Below are 14872 nucleotides of genomic sequence, written 5' to 3'. Positions count from 1 at the left end.
TGAAATGCATCATGAGAGATGTAATCTGGCTGGGGAGGTAGACCCATAGAGGAGAATGAGGATACGTGGCAGCTGAACTACAACTCCCATGAAATACCAAGGCAGTATTTACTAATCAAAATATTTTGGGTTTTGAGCATTCAGCCTTACAATGAAAAATAAATTTTTTCCACACAAAGCATGCAATTGTCACAAAAAAATTTGTTCCTTGGAAACCAAATTTTCCTTTGAAAAACAGTTTCTACAGAAAATTTTTGCTTTTTTCAAGGCTAAATCATGGTTCTCAAATATATGGGTTTGGCAATACTGAGGAGTGCACCAGTACAAATAACAAATGAGACAGTAGGACATACAAGTTTGTTTGAAGCACTGAGCTGAAATGAAACCACTTTCTACCAGAAGCAAGCATTTAAAACAAGACCTTGCAAAGAGGGTGTAATGAGTTTCACATATTATAAAGTAACCTAACTTTCATATATGTCATTCAGTACAAAATATTTATAATGATGTTACCTATTCAAGGTTTGTACTGCTAATCACTTCAGCTGCCAGTTTTACAACAAAACATAGATGAGCAAAGAAAAAGCTAGCAAGACACAATGGAAGTGCACTAGCCAGTTTCATAGGTGCTGAGATTCAAAATTCATAGTAGGTACCATCGTTGGTGTCATGAAACTTCTGCCTTTTCTCTGCTGTATCTGCATAATTTCCGGGTGTTTAGTTGGTATCTGTTTAGAAATGTTTGTGGGATTGCTCAATAACTGCAGTACATTTGAATTTAAACTAATTTTTCTTGTGAATTTATTATTGGTGAAGGTACCAAAGGACAGTGCTAGAGAATGGCATTTGTATTTTTCCTCTGAACAGGTATAATTTAGGTAGCAGTTGCCCTGTATGTAGGGACCAGCTGTGAATGAGTGTGAGAGTGGGAAGTTATGTCTCCATTGTCATTCAGTAGACAAAAGTTCTGCAAAGCTGGCTCACAATGGTGTCAGCTACAATTTTAGGGCTGTCAAGCAATTAAAAAAATTAATCATGATTAATCGCGATTATTCACACTGTGAAACGATAATAGAAAATACCATTTATTTAAATACTTTTGGATGTTTTCTACATTCTCAAATATACTGATTTCAATTACAACACAGAATAAAAAGTGTATCGTGCTCACTTTATATTTATTTTTATTACAAATATTTGCACTGTAAAAAACAAAAGAAATAGCATTTTTCAATTCACCTAATACAAGTACTGTTGTGCAGTCTCTTTATCATGAAAGTTGAACTTACAAATGTAGAATTATGTACAAAAAACCTGAATTAAAAAATAAAATAATGTAAAACTTTAGAGCCTACAAATCCATTCAGTCCTAGTTCTTGTCAGCCAATCACTCAAACAAACAACTTTGTTTACATTTGCAGGAGATAATGCTGTCCAATTCTTATTTACAATGTCACCTGAAAATGAGAACAAGCATTCACATGTCATTGTTGTACCTGGGGTCGCAAGATATTTATGTGCCAGATGCGCTAAAGATTCATATGTCCCTTCTGCTTCAACCACCATTCCAGAGGACAGGCGTCCATGCTGATGGTGGGTTATGCTCGATAACGATCCAAAGCAGCGCAGACTGACACATGTTCATTTACCTTATCTGAGTCAGATGCCACCAGCAGAAGGTTAATTTTCTTTTTTGGTGGTTTGGGTTCTGTAGTTTCCGCATCAGTGTTGTTTTTTTAAGACTTCTGAAAGCATGGTTTATATCTCGTCCCTCTCAAATTTTGGAAGGCACTTCAGATTCTTAAACCTTGGGTCGAGTGCTGTAGCTATCTTTAGAAATCTCACATTGGTACATACTTTGTGTTTTGTCAGATCTGCAGGGAAAGCATTCTTAAAACAAACAACATGCGCTGGGTCATCATGTGAAACTGCTATAACATGAAATATATGGCAGAATGTGAGTAAAACAGCAGGAGACATACAATTCTCTCCCAAGGTGTTCAGTCACAAATTTAATTAACGCATGTTTTTTTAATGAGCATCATCAGCATGGAAGCATGTCCTCTGGAATGGTGGCTGAAGCATGAAGGGGCATATGAACGTTTAGCACATCTGGCACGTAAATACCTTGCAGCGTTGGCTACAAAAATGCCATGCAAACCCCGTTCTCATTTTCAGGTAACATTGTAAATAAGAAGCAGGCAACATTATCTCCCGTAAATGTAAACAAACTTATTTGTCTTAGCGACTGCCTGACCAAGATGTAGGATTGAGTGGACTTGTAGGCTCTAAAGTTTTACATTGTTTTGTTTTTGAGTTCAGTTATGTTACAAAACCCCGACATTTGTAAGTTGCACTTTCAGGATAAAGAGATTGCACTACAGTACTTGTATGAGGTGAATTCAAAAATACTATTTCTTTATCATTTTTACAGTGCAAATATTTGTAATAAAAATAATATAAAGTGAGCACTGTACACTTTTTATTTTATGTTGTAATAGAAATCAATATATTTGAAAATGTAAAAAAAATCCAAAAATATTTAATACATTTCAATTGGTATTCTATTGTTTAACAGTCTGATGAAAACTGCGATTAATCATGATTAATTTTTTGAGTTAATCGCGTGAGTTAACTGCAATTAATCGACAGCCCTAGTTACAATGAATGTGGATACCTATTCTCTAGGAGATGAACTGAGATCACATTTCACAGTAGCCGCCAAAGAACTATCAAGCTCTAACAAATTTCAGTCCCTACCAACCTGGAAAAGATTATATATCAGAGACAAAAATTCCAATAAATTCACTCTCTTTGTGTCTCTATGGGAGTAACTGTATATACTGAATGTGTCCTTATTATACATTTCTTTGAATAAAAAGGAAAATAGTTCTTTTGATTTTGTTCCTTATATATAGTCTCTTCTCAGCTTCTGTATGACTAGTTTTATTGGAATATTACTCAGTTTTTGTGCTCATCTGATGTCTGTTACGTTGAATTTTCTCATGCTCATTTTTATCTGTCCTTTTCAAATCTTCTCTCATTCCCCACATCAACACCAACACTGCACCCTTTCTTGCTGTGTGCCTTTTCCTCTTCACATGGTCTTTACTTCCCAATTATCTTTCTTTCTTTCTTTTCCTGTGAACTAATTTTCCCATTTTAGAATCTCATCTTTAGAAAAATGGGAGTTCCTATAATAAATCATATAATCTAATTCTGTATTGTGCTTTCACCAGCCAATTCCTAATACTGCAGGGAACACACAGCCAACAAACAGAAACAGAGCACTTAGCCACTATCTGATTTAAGCAAGGGAACAGGTGATCAGGTTTGCGATGCTGGCCAACCAAGTGCCAGCTCTGGCCAAGGCTGTAGATGTTAACTAAGAACTGACAAACTCATAGCTGGAAACCAGCTCATCTATATGTTAGTTTTTTTAAAATAGGCATTAGTCTTATAAGAATGTTGTGACGGGTTAGAAACTCCTCCTCCCCGGGTCCAGGATGCCTGCCACCTGATGTGCTGGGGTCCCACTCAGCCCTCCCTGCCAGCCTGGGTTTCCCTTGCACTGAGTTGTTGTGCCAGGCTCTCAAGCCCCATTTCAGCACACAGGCTGCAGTCAGATCTGTGTGAGAGAATTCACTCAGCACTCATGTGCACACCCTCTGTGGAGAGGTAAACCCCAGATAATATTGTCTTGTGCTGTATAGAAAGATCTGCTGAGCACATTTGCTGTCACTCCCAGTGGAGAGCTAATTTCCCACCCTGAACTGCTGGGCTCTATTGCACGGACTCAGTCTGAGCTACAAACTGTGAATTGCCCTGATTGAGGGACTGGGGCAGAGAGACTAATTAAGGCTTGAGCTGATTGTGGGCCAGGCCTGCTAATGGCTCACTGCCCTGATTGAGGGATTGGGCAGAGGGACTAACTGCTACTTGGATTAATCACCAGGTGGACTCAACTAGCTGGAGCTGCACCCTGCTTGAGAAACAGTGAGGAGGCACAGCCTCCCTCCCTGTCAGAAGGGGAGACACGCACACCTCCTTACAGACTACAAATGTTAGGGCATGGCTACACTTGCCGATGTAGAGCGCTTTGAGTTAAACCAGCCTTCGTAGAGCGCATAGGGAAAGCGCTGCAGTCTGTCCACACTGACAGCTTCAAGCACACTGGCGTGGCCACATTAGCAGCTCTTACAACGGCCACAGAGAGCAGAGCATTGTGGTAGCTATCCCAGCATTCAAGGGGCAGCAACGTGCTTTTCAAATGGGGGGTCAGGGGTGGAGTGTGACAGGGAATGTGTTGTGTGTATGGGGGGGGAGTGGGTTTTTGGGAGGCTGAGAGCATGTCAGCATGCTGTCTTGTAAGTTCAGACACCAGCAAACTCCTCATCCCCCCGCCTCTCTCTCTCACACACAGCATTCCACAGTAATTGTTGCTTTGTCTCAGAGCAGATAAGCATGCTGGCTGTCAGAAACGGAGCTTTCAACGGACATATCTGCATTCCTACAGCGAGTTCAAAACAAGGACAAGAGTGTCCACTTGACTTAAGGGGATTATGGGATGTTTCCGGAAGCTGATCAGAGCGCAGTAATGCAATACCTCATCCACACTGGCGCTGCGGTGCTCCATCAGAGGCGCAGCAAACGTTATTCCACTCGCCAAGGTGGAGTACCAGGAGCGCTCTAGCCGTGGAGTCAGAGTGCTCTATGTGCCTTGTCAGTGTGGATGGGAAGTGAGCTAGTACACACAGGGCTCCTTTACTGCGCACTAACTCGCAAGCGTAGCCAAGCCCTGAGTAATCATTGTATAGTTCCAGTCCTTTAAAAAAATCACCTTACCTCAATTGTCTCCTGCAGCAGCAGATTGTATAGCAAATCTATGCTGTGTTTAAACAAAAATGTCCTTCTGCTTGTTAAATTTCCCTTGTGTCTTTCTTCATTTCAGTACAGTAAAACAAGCCCAATATACATTACTTACAAATTCAAAATGAAATCAATACACAATTTGATATTTAAGTCTTTCATTTTTAATACCAGAAAGAAAACAGGCAGAAAATTGATGTGCTTAGAAATTGCAGTTGTGGGTGCTATAGAAAACCCCGAGACAAGTAGACAGGCACTGCAGAAAGTAGTGATGTTTTTTCCATAGCCCATATGTCTGCAAGGCAATTAAAAACCCCTGATTGGCCCAAGCCAGCTGACAAGCTGTGGGACTGTTTAATTGTGGTATATTCAGGCTCTGGCTGGAGCCTGGACACTAGGACCCTGCCACATGGGAGAGTCCCAAAACTCAGGCTGCAGCCCGAGCCTGAAAGTCTACTCCGCAATTAAACAGTCCCTCAGCCTGAGCCCCACGAGCCCAAGTCAGCTGACACAGGCCAGCTGCAGGTGTCTAATTGCAGTGCAGATGTTGGGCTATCAAAGGTAGTCTTTTAAATGAGACAAAATTTCACTAAAGATACCATGGCACTTTACAGAAAGAGTAGCTCTGTCCATGTGTTCTGTCTATACTCCTACATCAGACTAAATTAATTCCTGGTGCAACTACGGTGATCTTATTATTTATAACAGGCATGATTTTTGCCACTTCTATTTTTCCTGCACTTTCAATTGAATATAATTTTACTTTCTGTCCTAATATGGTGTGTCCTTTTTCCTCTTTCTGGTAGATTGTGCATCTCATTGCAACTCAAGGTCATTGAATTTCAGTGCTATATACATGCATTAGCTGCTTTAATTTCCTTTTCAGTCACCAAAAAGGCAGAGGAACATAGGGCAGGGCTATAAGGGAACTTTGTCTGAAGACTGTTGAATGAAACAGTCTAGGATGGCAGGACTGCTTTTGGTTCAGCTGCATGTTCTTCAGCATTGCTATAAACGTGGCTCTAAAGACCACTTTGAAGTGCTCTCCAGAACACCAATCATCCACAAACCTCATTTGAAAACTACAGTCACCTCATCTTCCTGTCTGGATTTTTACACACTTATTTTTGGAATATACAGAAGAATCTCCTGTACTTAATTTTCTGTAACCCAGACCTCTAAGTTACAGGCAACAAGTAAGCAAATCAATGTCGACTCAATTTACCCGGCAGAGGGCGGTGAAGAGATATTGTATGATTACATTTCCAAAAGTTGATATGAGAGTTCATTTACTGGAGTTAGGCTGCTATAGGTTAGAGCTATAAACATCTCAGCATTTTCTATGAAAAATGTAGTCTTTTTCTTACTATATATATATATATTGTACTAGAATGTATAAAGGATTTTCATATCTTCGAATTCAACTAATGTTCATCTTTCAACTCTCACTAAATGACATTGGAATTTTCATTGTATTCTCAAATTAAAAGCAAATCTACTCCTAAAAATACGACCACAATCTGTTTTTGGGCTCTGATCTTCAGAGTTCCAGAACTGAACTAGTATGGAGTGTGAACACACCTCTCTCATAAAAAGGATAATTTAATCTTGGTTAGTACAGCTTTTCTTGGGGGAATCTGTAAGAAATTATGATGGAATTTCTATTTACTGTGATCCCCTATGGACTTCCGAACAAACCTTGTTTAAGGCACACAGTTCACTTGAAATCAAGTCCATTTCACAAATTATTTACGAGCACTTTTAAGTAGTACAGCTGCCTTTGAGTGACTTTGCCAATATTTGTTCTACAATCCTCACACCCATTTTTAAAAATATCTATCTCCTGTATTATTGTGTGAAAGACCAATACAAATAGGAGGAGCCTAACACATTATTAATAACAGCATACACCGGAAACAGACTGGACACAAAGGCCTAGATCCACATAAGTACTCAGGTTGCGAAGTCCCAGTATTAGGCACCACTGTAATCTGCAAAATCCTCACTCTATGCCATCTAATACAAGGTGGAGGGATAGCTCAGTGGTTTGAGCATTGGCCTGCTAAACCCAGGATTGTGAGTTCAATCCTTGAGGGGGCCATTTAGGGATCTGGGGCAAAAATTGGGGATTGGTCCTGATTTGAGCAGGGGGTTGGACTAGATGATCTCCTGAAGTCCCTTCCAACCCTGATAGTCTATAGGCACCTAAACTCACTCTGCATTTCTGCTGTAAAAGTTCTCTAGGTCCTTACATTTCTGCCTCCGAGAACGCATGTCTGCCTAACTCTAGGTGTCTGGATGCCTATCCATGAACCAGCAGCAGACAGGCATTTGCCCACATTATCTTCCCTATGGGGCGAGATCCACTAGGCATGCTCAGAGCACTTGAACAAAATCAGGCCCTCTTCAAAAACCAGGAGATGGGTGTGTAGGAGGGTGCTCAGGTTGCAAACTTTTAACCCAGTGGTTAGAGTACTCACCTGGGATATAGGAGACCCAGGTTTAGTTTTCCCCTCTGCCTGAGGGGGAAAAATAATTTGAACAGGGGTCTCTCACCTCTGAGTGCTCTAACCACTGAGCTACAGGATACCCTGATGTGGAGTTCCCTCAATCTCTCCCACTGAACCTGTTCCACTTTGAATGTATCAAAATAGTCATTGGAGCAGGACTGGCTCCTGGGTCTCCCACATCCCAGGTGAGCGGTGCTCTAATGACCAGTTTACACTCTCTCTCTGGCTCTGGCCCAATGTCTCTCTAAGCATTTATACAAAGTGGAACAGCCACCACACTGAGCTTGTGGGAGAAAAATATGGCATTTGTGGTTTGTTTTCTATGCGTGACTGCTACTCTGCTTCCCTCTGGGGGATCACATGAGCATCCCATCAAAAGACAGTGGATGAACAACTATCCATGCTGTCCGATGCCTATCTATGCAGCACGCTGAGCTGACTGCTTCCTATCTGAAGTACTACTGTGAGGTAAGTGATGCGGTGGTCTCCAATGGGAGATGGGTCGATGTTTTTATGTTTTTATCCTTGTTCTGCATTTCAGTAGATATTTAAAGCACAAGGATGCACTAGTAGAAGAGTCTTAGAGCTGATCTTGACCATGGTAATAGTTTCATCCAGGCAACAGCCCGTAGGGGGCTTTGCTTCAAGATTGCCACATACAGGACTACTCCCCTCTTAGGGTTAGCTTAGGCAGCCCTCAGCTCATCTTGCTGGCTTCTGAGAATCCCTTTTTTAAGCACTTAACTTTCCCCATGCATTGTATGGGAAGCCTGGGCATCGAGTTTGGGGCTGTGAATTTCACAGGGAAGCAGGGCACCAGGGCACCTAGGCATTAACTGGTGCAACATCCACCGTTGTGTATCTTTCTCTTAGTTCCATTATCAACTCTCCTAGGCCACTTAAGCACTTTGAAAAGTTTAAAATACCACCCAAATGATCAGTTCTGGCATATTCTGATTTGTAAAAGAACTGAGCTGCTTTCTAGATGTGGTTTTGAAGTGCTCCATCTTCCTTCAACTAAAATAATTTGAATCCTGAATTGTTTGTTTTGTAACAGAATGCTGATCACCACAACCATGTTTGTTTTAGTGCTTCTAAATTTCAGATTAAACCCTTTGAATGTTTTTTAAAAAAATCAAAACTAGATGGTAATTGTGGCGGACACTGAAAAGCATCACTGAAAGCAAAAGAGTCTCTGGTTTTAAAAGGGCTCTCTCTCTCAATAGAACCTACAGACCCTAGATGAGGGATCAGGGCACTATTGTAGTAGGCAATGATTTAAATACATAAAATAAAGGACTAAACTCTATTAATGTTATCTAGCAGTCTGGAGAAAAAATTGTAATTAAGCCATCACTTGTTCAGTTTTCACTAGTGAAAGAGACATTGTTGTCATCCATATAAAAAAGAAACAGCAAACATCAATTTTGATTTACATCAATGCGAAAAAGGGTAAGATTTGACCAAGTGAATTTTTACTAGGTTTTCATTAAATATAATCTGTTCTTGTGGAAATACTATCCAGGAAGTAATATTAGCTTCAGGTGAGTACAGTGTTAGTTACACAACATGGCAATAAATCCTAGACAACAGAAATTCTGTGAATAAATAAAACCTAGTCCCAAGAATTTATGATAGGGATGGGTAGAAAGTGAAGATATATAATTTGCCAAATACTGTAGTAGGAAGACTTGCTAATAAAAGGTGACTTTACATGTTGTTGTGGAGTCTGCAGGGACTCTTAGAAAACAGCCTGGAATTTTAATAAACCTTTGGTGCAAGATTCCAAAGCACATGGGTCTGCAGTTAGCATGGTAGCTGTACCAATCGCCATATGTACAACCTCACTTCTAAGCAGTGTGAACAGGATTTTTCTTCCTTTTGTACAATCTCATTGCCCTCAACACAAAAAATAGGTAGGGCACTTTCATAACAAGAAAGAGTGGTCTGCTGTCTGCAAAGGAGTCAACTGAAGTAATACAAAACCCAACTTTAACAAGTTGATTTTATATATGTAACACACACACACACACACACACTAGAAATTACTAGTCACCAGTGGTTCTCAATGTTGAACATTAACTACATAAGCAATTGTTAGTTACTATCTTAAATCAGGCAGAAAGAATCAAGCAGTTATTGCACTTTATTCAAAGTTTTCAACATGTGCTAAAAATGTACACATTTTGCACTAAGCTAACAATACCAATTTTATCCTACCTAAAAGCTACTGTTCGGTTTTTTTTTCCTTTTGAAAAAAACAAAACATATATTGACTGGTCCCTACACTAGACCAAAGTTTATTCAAAGACAGCAGTAGATTTCAGAAAGACACTAACTCATATTTGGCCCAAAATGTAAACTGTGAGAAAGTATTTTGACGGTTCTTTTAAAATTCTAAAACATTTTTAAAAAGCCATTTCCCTTGCAATGTTTGTAACCCAACTATTGCAGCACTGGGAAATTGAAAGTGAAAACCACTGAACAAAGTTTTCATTGTAGAAGCTGAAAGAAAGACAAGTAAACAAGCAGCATAAATAGTGAACAGTTGACAATGTTTTCAGAACATGCCAACCAATATGTAAAAATTATTTATACCAAGCAAGACTTTTCACCTGAAAACATGAGACAAACAGGAATATAACTGTTACCCAGCTACAGTTCCTTTTTTAAAAGTTAGCTTAGATGTTGTAACAGTAGAATAAGCAAATACAAGATTTGTACTTTTATATTAGTATATAGTACAAAAATATAACTGTTCATAAAGCTTCTGTTGTACTAAGTTGTATCAAACTTAAATAACTGATATCCAGCAAGTACATAACAAAACACAAAGGCAGAGAGATACTTTGAGACACATTTATGCTCTCAAAAACCAACCTCAAGACACTACTCTATATAAATCAGTCTCACTTCCAGTTGTTTTATATAATTAGCAGTTCAAGTTCTCTCTGCTCAGTGCAATGGTTATACATTGTGAAATGATTCTTGGACATTAGTGTTCGTTACCAGTTATGAACAATTGTACTCAAATGTTTTAAGGCACCTTTGTTTCCTAAAATGGTAAACAATTCCTCAACTGACACATGAAATCATTAGCAAAAAGTTTACAATTGTTTAGTTTTAAAACCCTAAACTAACAGATTTACTTTTCAATACGACACCTTTTCCTTAATAGTATATATAACTGGTATTTTGTTCCCCCAGGAAAGAAAGGGGGAATGTGAAATATCAGAATTAACTGGACATATTCATGCAAGAAGAAAATCCTCCCTTCACTCCTTCATTTGAATTAAAATGTATCCCTAACAGATACCCTTCCTTCCAACTTACAAGTCTGAATTGTTGTGCAGAGTGTAAAAAGACAGCTTACACTGAGTCTTATAGTAAAATGCCATTCACATTAACCATTCTTTTTAAACAGTATTTTCTACTGCATGTGATTTCTCCCAACTTTGAACAGAAGGCAAATGAGAAATTCTGAAACTTCTTTGGAAAATTCCAGACAGCAGTTATGTCAAGAATTTTCAGTGTGCACTCTGAAAAGATAACAAGGACCAGCTCAAGTACTATTTACTTTGAAAAGTGGTTATGTACCACACCTCCCTCCTCAACCGATTTAGATTCTTTCCTCTTTCATATCAACAGGACTGTTAAGTTCCAGTTGCAAGATCTCTAATTGGTGATATGCAAATCAAAGAATTCAATTTCATTCTCATGGCAAGATCCTCACAACTGCTCTGGTCTCTACACTGCGTGAGAGAGCCAGAGCCAGAGAAGCACAAAGGGAACCTAGAAGCCCGTATTCAGAGAAGTAAGGATTCCCAGCACAGGAACTGAGGAAGACAGCTCTAAGTCTGACTTCTGAGAACCCTGAAATAAAAGGCATGCTGGGGATGGGGTGTGTCAAAGCAGGGGTTACAGCACAGCACTGCAGAGATTCTGGACAACACTGCAGTGCACAGGGCAGTCCTTGGTACAGCTGTATATTACAGGCCCTCAGCACACTAACTTACGTGAAGCATCATTCTAGGCCCAAGGAGCAGCCCAGGATCAGGAATGCAAAACCCCCAGGTTGAGACTCCAGAATGAATTTGCATGGCTAGTAGTTAGAAGGGACAAAATCACATATTTGTAAAAGAAGCAGATTTGATCTGGAATCAGACTAGAAATATGAAGCCCCATTTTTATAGAATCTGCTTGGAGTACAACCACAGTTTAGATAATATGGCATTTGTATGCATGTTTATGTCTTGTATGGCAAGAGAAACCATAATTATTTACTTTTTACTGAAATGTTTGTATTTTGAATTTATCCTCTTCACATAGTGTCCCAAAAGCGGCTTTGTTTTTTTCTTCACATAGCGATTGATAGTGTGCTTAATCATTGGCACCACGCAAGCTGCATTTGGTGCAGGATCCAAGGAAAGGGTAAAACATAAAAATGGCTTAACTTCCCAGTCCTCAGGTCAACTGGGGTGGGTTTTGTCCACAACATAATCTAAAGAACAGCCTCAGTGTTGCTCTTGGTTATGTCCAGCTGCAACAGCCCCAAAGTACCATTGTAGCAGCTGTCAATAGCCAACGCGCAATTGCTCTGGTCCCCTTTCCCATCCTAGGTGGCTACAAGGGCACAGGCCTGGGCACAGGTCTCGCTACAGTGGCTCCACATCATTTGAAGATCTCTTGCACTAAGGACGGTTTTCAATCTGCTTTGCAATATCAGAGTTACACAAATTTAATTTAGTAACCTAGATCTAGCATCTTTAAATTACTTTAAATTTAGTGAGCTGTTATTCTAAAATGAAATCAGCCAACTCACAATTTGGCACGATGGGATTTATATGTATTTTTTAAAATAAACAGAAGCATCCATTTTAGGATTCAGGCAATGCTTAAAATAGGGAGCATGTCACTAAAATGGAAGACAGTGCAATTATTTTACTCTAGTGATAATCTCTTCAAATAAAAATAAATAATTTCAATTAATGCCAGTTTCAAGTGTAATATATGCCTACTAAAACATATCAAAAATATAATCTCTACAGTATGCTATTCTTGCTACAGATGATTTCCACATCACAGACAAACCTGTAGCATGATCACTATTGGTATTTTGTAAATTAGTGGCTGAAGTCCAGATATAAGGAAAATGTAAAAACAATTGGAAAGCAGTAATGACTGTCCACTCTAATCTCATCACGAAGTCTTTTGTCTGTAGCCAATATGTACACACCATTAATAGACAAAAAGACACTAGTAACTTTGGTTTTGAGTTTCATATGATCAGACCTGTGAACAATTTAACATGCTGAATCACAATGTTGATTTTTAAGGAGAATTTAACATTACTTTCTACTCCCTTGCATGACAGATTTAATAATACATTAGTTCAAACAAAGAAGGCTAACACAGCTGTTTTACAGTGTTTTGTTCACACACAGATTTCACTTAACTAACCAGATACAACAGCTGAATACTAATGAGAGCAGACCAAAGACAAGAGTACAGTAAAAATAAGTGTACAAATGACCTTGTTTAATGGCCATTTACTAGTTTGCTTTCTGGCATGTGGAAGAAGTTGTCTTCTTTGAGTTTCAGGTGTTCTGGTAAGTCTAGTTTTCTATTCGCCTCTTCAACATCATCTTGAATTGCTGAAATAAGTGCATCTGCAAAAGGAAAGTTTACATTTTATATTTTTTTAAAAATTCAGACCAAATACTAAACCATACAATATTGAGAGAGAGTGCATATGACCCAGAAAAAACAGACTGCTATCAGTAAACAGTTCAGGTTCAGAGACAATGTTCTTTTTAGAGCTGCGCAGAGGATGGAAATCCCATATCAAAGTATTTTGAGATTTGGTTTTGTTACTATTCAGAAAAACCAAAATTTTCAGAATTGCCCATGAAAGAGTTCCCAAAAAGTTCCATTTCAGCTCAAAACATTTTGATTTTGACTATTTTATTCTAATGTACAATAGAAAAAAAACCTGGCAAAGTTCAAACAAAAAATGTTGAAACAAGATGTTATCAGCATGATTGGAATTCTCCCTTCTCCCAGTTTTTCCTCAAATAAAACTTCCACAAAATGAACGGTTTCATAAAATGTTTCATTTTCAGTGGAAATGCATTCTCAAATGAAAAATGGTCCCACCTAAGTTTTTCCAACCAGCTCTAGTGGTAATCATTAATTTCTTACTTAGAATTTTAAACCTACTCTTTCTAAATTGAAAAAGAAAAGTGTAGACTTACTACATATTTCATTAGAAGTGTTTGAATTCTTTATACTAGATTCTTTTAAAAACTATGTCTTACTGTAGATGTAAGATTCAGGGCCAATGGGGGGGGAAGGGGTGCGGCAGGGGGGCCATTTGGCCTGGGCCTCAAGTTCAAAGGGGATCTCAAATTTAGACAGTTAATTTTTTGGCATTTGATAAGTTTTGCAACTTGTTTTTATGCGCATCCCTATCGGACCAAAATGTGATACTCTTTCACCGTAGTGCTGCAAATTTAAGCAAATAAGAGATGTGATATGGTAAGACAATTTTTTTGTTAACTGATATAGATTTTGTCACATAAGAGTTATATTTTCATTAATATTTATGAACATTTTATATCAGTTCTGATAGCACACGATTAGACAGTGATGAACGTGTCCGCTCAGATCAGCTGATTATATAAACAAACCACTACTAGTGGCTGGTGCTGGATCAAGTGCGTGTTGAAAGGTAGAGAATTGTCACATTTTAGTGTCTTTATAGTTTTACATCTAGTTGACTAAGGAATTATTAATGTGTGAGAATTCCTCACTATTATCTTCATATGGTAGCTAAAAGAGGTGACTGGTTGGTTGAGCCCTAGCTTGACCATCATCACAGGCCATCGTAGTCTACAGGCCCAGATTCCAGGTGAAAATTTGCGAGGACAATCTTGTACAGTGAGTTTTGAGAGGATTCACGTTTGAAATTTTTGGACATTATCTCTCTGTCTGTATCCATGTCTGTGTTTACTATATATATCATCCCTTTGTCTTCAGCTCAGCCTGTTACATTATATCTGCGTGCTTGAGTTTTGATTCAGTGATAAGGATAATAACCTGTCTGACTGTTTCATTTTGTGTTCTTAAGTAGTATTCCTTCATTTTAAGTCTTTTCAGCATTTGTGTACATGTTTACAGTAGAAGATTTCAAGTGTAGATAAGCTACTTATTTACAGCAAAATATTTCAAGTGTGGATAGGCTACATATTGACCAGATAGATCACTATTAAGAGGAAATCTGAAAGTGGTGCGAGCAAGAGACGGCGAAAACAATCAAGTGAAGCAGCAGCTAAGAGCTCAAAGCCAATAACTTCATTTCTCAAACTACTGGAAAACACACCTTACCCAACAAACAATGCTACAGATAATGAAAACTCCACAACTGCAACAGGTGACATTTCAATGCCAATACTGGATCATGAGGACAATAGTCAAGGAGATGTGCCAATAGT

At 38.8% G+C, this 14872-nt stretch overlaps 1 protein-coding gene across 1 annotated transcript in view; it reads right to left on the bottom strand.

The window, feature by feature from the left end:
- Positions 1-6227: 6227 nt before the first annotated feature.
- The window catches only part of RFK (riboflavin kinase), a 20208-nt gene continuing 11563 nt past the window's right edge, over positions 6228-14872 (bottom strand). The window contains exon 4 of the mRNA XM_073345118.1: positions 6228-13048. Within this exon, the coding sequence (XP_073201219.1) occupies positions 12918-13048 (131 nt within the window). The 3' untranslated portion in view covers positions 6228-12917. The remainder of the gene's footprint in view (positions 13049-14872) is intronic.

The sequence above is a fragment of the Lepidochelys kempii genome, chromosome 5, assembly GCF_965140265.1.
Source record: "Lepidochelys kempii isolate rLepKem1 chromosome 5, rLepKem1.hap2, whole genome shotgun sequence".
Lineage (NCBI taxonomy): Eukaryota > Metazoa > Chordata > Testudines > Cheloniidae > Lepidochelys > Lepidochelys kempii.
The sequence above is the reverse complement of the archived record's forward strand: the minus strand, read 5'-3'. Positions and strand labels throughout refer to the sequence as shown.